The sequence below is a fragment of the Sander lucioperca genome, chromosome 7 (genome assembly GCF_008315115.2).
Source record: "Sander lucioperca isolate FBNREF2018 chromosome 7, SLUC_FBN_1.2, whole genome shotgun sequence".
Lineage (NCBI taxonomy): Eukaryota > Metazoa > Chordata > Actinopteri > Perciformes > Percidae > Sander > Sander lucioperca.
Genome location: NC_050179.1, coordinates 35,404,047 through 35,407,401, shown reverse-complemented (window position 1 = coordinate 35,407,401; position 3,355 = coordinate 35,404,047). Strand labels below are relative to the sequence as shown.

The window sequence follows — 3,355 nt, the reverse complement described above, 5'->3', positions numbered from 1 at the left end:
TCGGTAGAGCTTGAATCACAATTTGAATACGAATCGATTTTTTGCAAACCCATAATATTTTCACGTTTCTCAACATCATTAAATCAGCTCGTTGTGAGACAGAACAACCTTTCAAACACAAGGTAGGAGCTGCAATCACTTTTTGACAAGTGGAAAAGTGCATTTTATGGGTTGTATTGCTCATTTAAAAAGGTATATTATCAACAGTTAAAATGTTCTGGGTGGGATATAATCTATCAAAGATGGATTGTTCATCTCTGTGGATCTCTGTGAAGATGGATGGTTATAATCACGGCACAGGGCGCTCCTGCAGACAGTAATCACTTGTTGGCACAACAGGGGCTCCGTAGACATCTGTGGTTCTAACCATCATTAAAATAATACCATGTAAACTCCTATCCTGTGTAACTTTATTTCTGGTTTCCAAACGACATCCAACAGTCTGCGCTCCCGAGCGATCTCTGAATGGGACTCTATGGAGCTATACCCCTCAAAATCCACTTTTCTCAAGATATAATTTTTTGTCTAGTAATTTGAATGTTGCATTTGAAAGGGGAGGCTAAGAAAATACACACTGCTGGGTGTTAGATTTTTTTAAAGTGGCTTTTTTTGTTCTAAAAAGCCTTTTAAAATGTCAATGACGTCATATACATACACGGCCAGAGATACTGCTTTACGGCAAGCTCTGAGTCACTTCCTTTTTTCTATTGAGGCATCGACAACACAGCTGACAGGTTAGACTCTCCCTGTCAATACACGGGCTAGAAAGAGGTTTGCTAATGTTTTAAAGACCACGCCAAAATATTCACTGACATTCTGGTTCTGCTTCGGATGCCGTCAAGCGGGATCTCTGGTCATAATCAGTCCTTCACTGATTTTCAGCATTCGTTAGCAGAATGCTAGCGTGTTATGGGCAACAACGACTCGACCTGTAAGAAATCAAAAGGACATAAGTACTCGTTCATTCATCTTTCGACCTATAATCCATGTTGAACTTGTAAAAACTACAATCAAATCTGAGATTTCTCAACGACAATCAGGCAAAAGAGACAAATTTAGCCGTCTAGCTCCATAGAGTCCCATTCATTTCACACTCGCCTGCGATCACCCCCAGTGGAACTCTGGTGGAACTGTAACCAAATTCAGTACAATGGGGCTGAATAGGGAGTGGAAAGGCTTTCCGTAGACCGGCTTGGGTTTAACATCAGCAGTAAGGATGTACATCCAGTGGTGTAGTCTACGTGATACGCAGGTATACGCCATATACCCACCAGGTAAGGTCAAGGATTTTGTGACAGAACTTTTACACTTTATAAATTCATACTGTATGTGTTGCGAGTCACTTAAGAACATCACCACAGTTGATTGGCGGTCTTTCTCTGTGCAAATGTGAAATTAACTCATGTGGATCACTACTATATGAGATATAAAATGAAAGCGAGCTCAAACTACACTCTGTGTGTTGGTAAGCCTGCCCCTGAAGCTACTGCCGTTTCGAGCGACACTGCAGCAGACCTTAACGTTACATAAACTTCAGGAAATTAACCAGATGAGGCTGATACTATATGTGGTAGTGTTACAAAATACGCATGGGGGTGTCGCTCTGGGACGCATCGTTCTGGGATGGGCGAGTATGAAGCTGGGAGGGAAAACTCAAAGAATACTCACTACCAAAACCCAGACTACACCACTGATGTTAACTCAGGCTAGCTCTAATAGCCTATTAACTTTGAGTACATCAGAAATTATATATGAAATTACTCTACTGTTGGTTACTGACCCGTTCCCTACCACTTCCACCTGCCGTTAAACAGTGTGACGGCGGAATACAACCGGCACAGGTCGGTGTAGCGAGCGGCCAGTGCCGCCAGGGCATCAGTTTATGCCGCTGTACAACAGTGGCTGACCATCAGCCACTTTTCAATCTCAGCATCACTCAACGCCACAGCTCCGCTCCCTCACTTGGGTGAGAGAGGTAGAGATGTGACTGCTCCGTCTATAAATAACATACATATAGGCTGCCTTGTAGGGCTGGGCGATATGGAGAAAATCAAATATGATATTTTTTACTAAATACCTCGATATCGATACCGCAATGATATTGTAGTGTTGACTATTGGTGCTTTCACAAAATATTTACACAATGAGATTTTTGATAAATAATCATCAGTAATGTGGATATAATGACTAAGTGGGTAAAGGCAAATAATAGAACAGCTACAACAGTCTGGTGTGTTCAGACAATGACATCACTTTACTGTAATGCAGCCTTTAAAATCAGGAAAAGACAAGACTTATGCCATATTACGATATCCAAAATCTAAGACGATATCTAGTCTCATATCAGGATATCGATATAATATCGATATATTGCCCAGCTCTACTGCCTTGTCTGGTCATAAGCAAATGGCACGTTGGCACAGTTACTGATCAAATATAAAACTATTTACATCATCAAAACAAATAGTGCTTGTTTCAAAGTAAGGTGTGCGTCCCTAAAAGTTTCCCTTCCAAAAATGTTCAGTTAGTGGCTGTAGTGCTCCTAGTAAAACAAAGTTAGTCTGGAGCCCTGGACTGGCTTTTGGCTGACGTGTCTGTACCTTATTAGTTTTACGTAGGCTACTTACTTTGGTTTGATTAACCAGTGACAGAAGCCCTGAAAGTTGACCCATATCTGTCTGATGTCAGTATAACCAGAGTGTGAACAGAGAGAAGAAGTAAAGGTAACAAACCTGCTCTGTGTAACCGAAGCTGAGGGTTTAAAACAGCGTCCAGCAGTTTCTGTTGTCGCTCGTTCTTCTCTTTTGAACGACAAAGTTCCTCCTCGTACTCTGCTATCGTTCCTTCAAACAGCCCAAATATCTCTTCAGCAGCCGCAGTTAGTCGCTGCTCCACCAACGCTCTCAGCATTTGGACTTTAGACATTTTTCACGCAATGACAGAAACTTTTCCTCCGAACAAACTCCGTCAAAAACACTCTTTGCTCTCCTTCAAACTGTGTTGCTAACCAGCTAGCATGCTAAGCTAGCGTCAATAGCTTTGTAGCTACCGGGAGACGAGTCAGAGGTAAAACATTCAGAAAGAAGGTGAGCAGCACAAAGTCCATCAGACAGGTTCATCCGGACACACAGAGGCTCTGATGGACCAGTACTGTTGGAGCTCACACACACTTCCTCAGCACAACAAACCGAGTCCGCTCTACTCACGTTAGACAACATATGGCTCAAAGAGTAACATCCGGTTCTGCTGCAACTTGGTGGTTAACCTTCAAAATAAAAGTTCTTAAGCTTGACCTACAACCAACGTGACCTAATTTTAGCAACAGTCAACAGTTAAAATATAATTTATGGTAAAA

At 41.9% G+C, this 3,355-nt stretch overlaps 1 protein-coding gene across 2 annotated transcripts in view; it reads right to left on the bottom strand.

Annotated features, from left to right (window-relative positions):
- Window positions 1-3,355, bottom strand: part of LOC116036326 (zinc finger protein 510-like) — a 99,658-nt gene extending 96,303 nt beyond the window's left edge. Inside the window, exon 1 of one of the 2 annotated variants that reach the window (XM_031279846.2) lies at window positions 2,733-3,355. In XM_031279846.2, the coding sequence (XP_031135706.2) occupies window positions 2,733-2,925 (193 nt within the window). In that variant the 5' untranslated portion in view covers window positions 2,926-3,355. The remainder of the gene's footprint in view (window positions 1-2,732) is intronic. The other variant, XM_036003643.1, reaches the window with a different exon arrangement.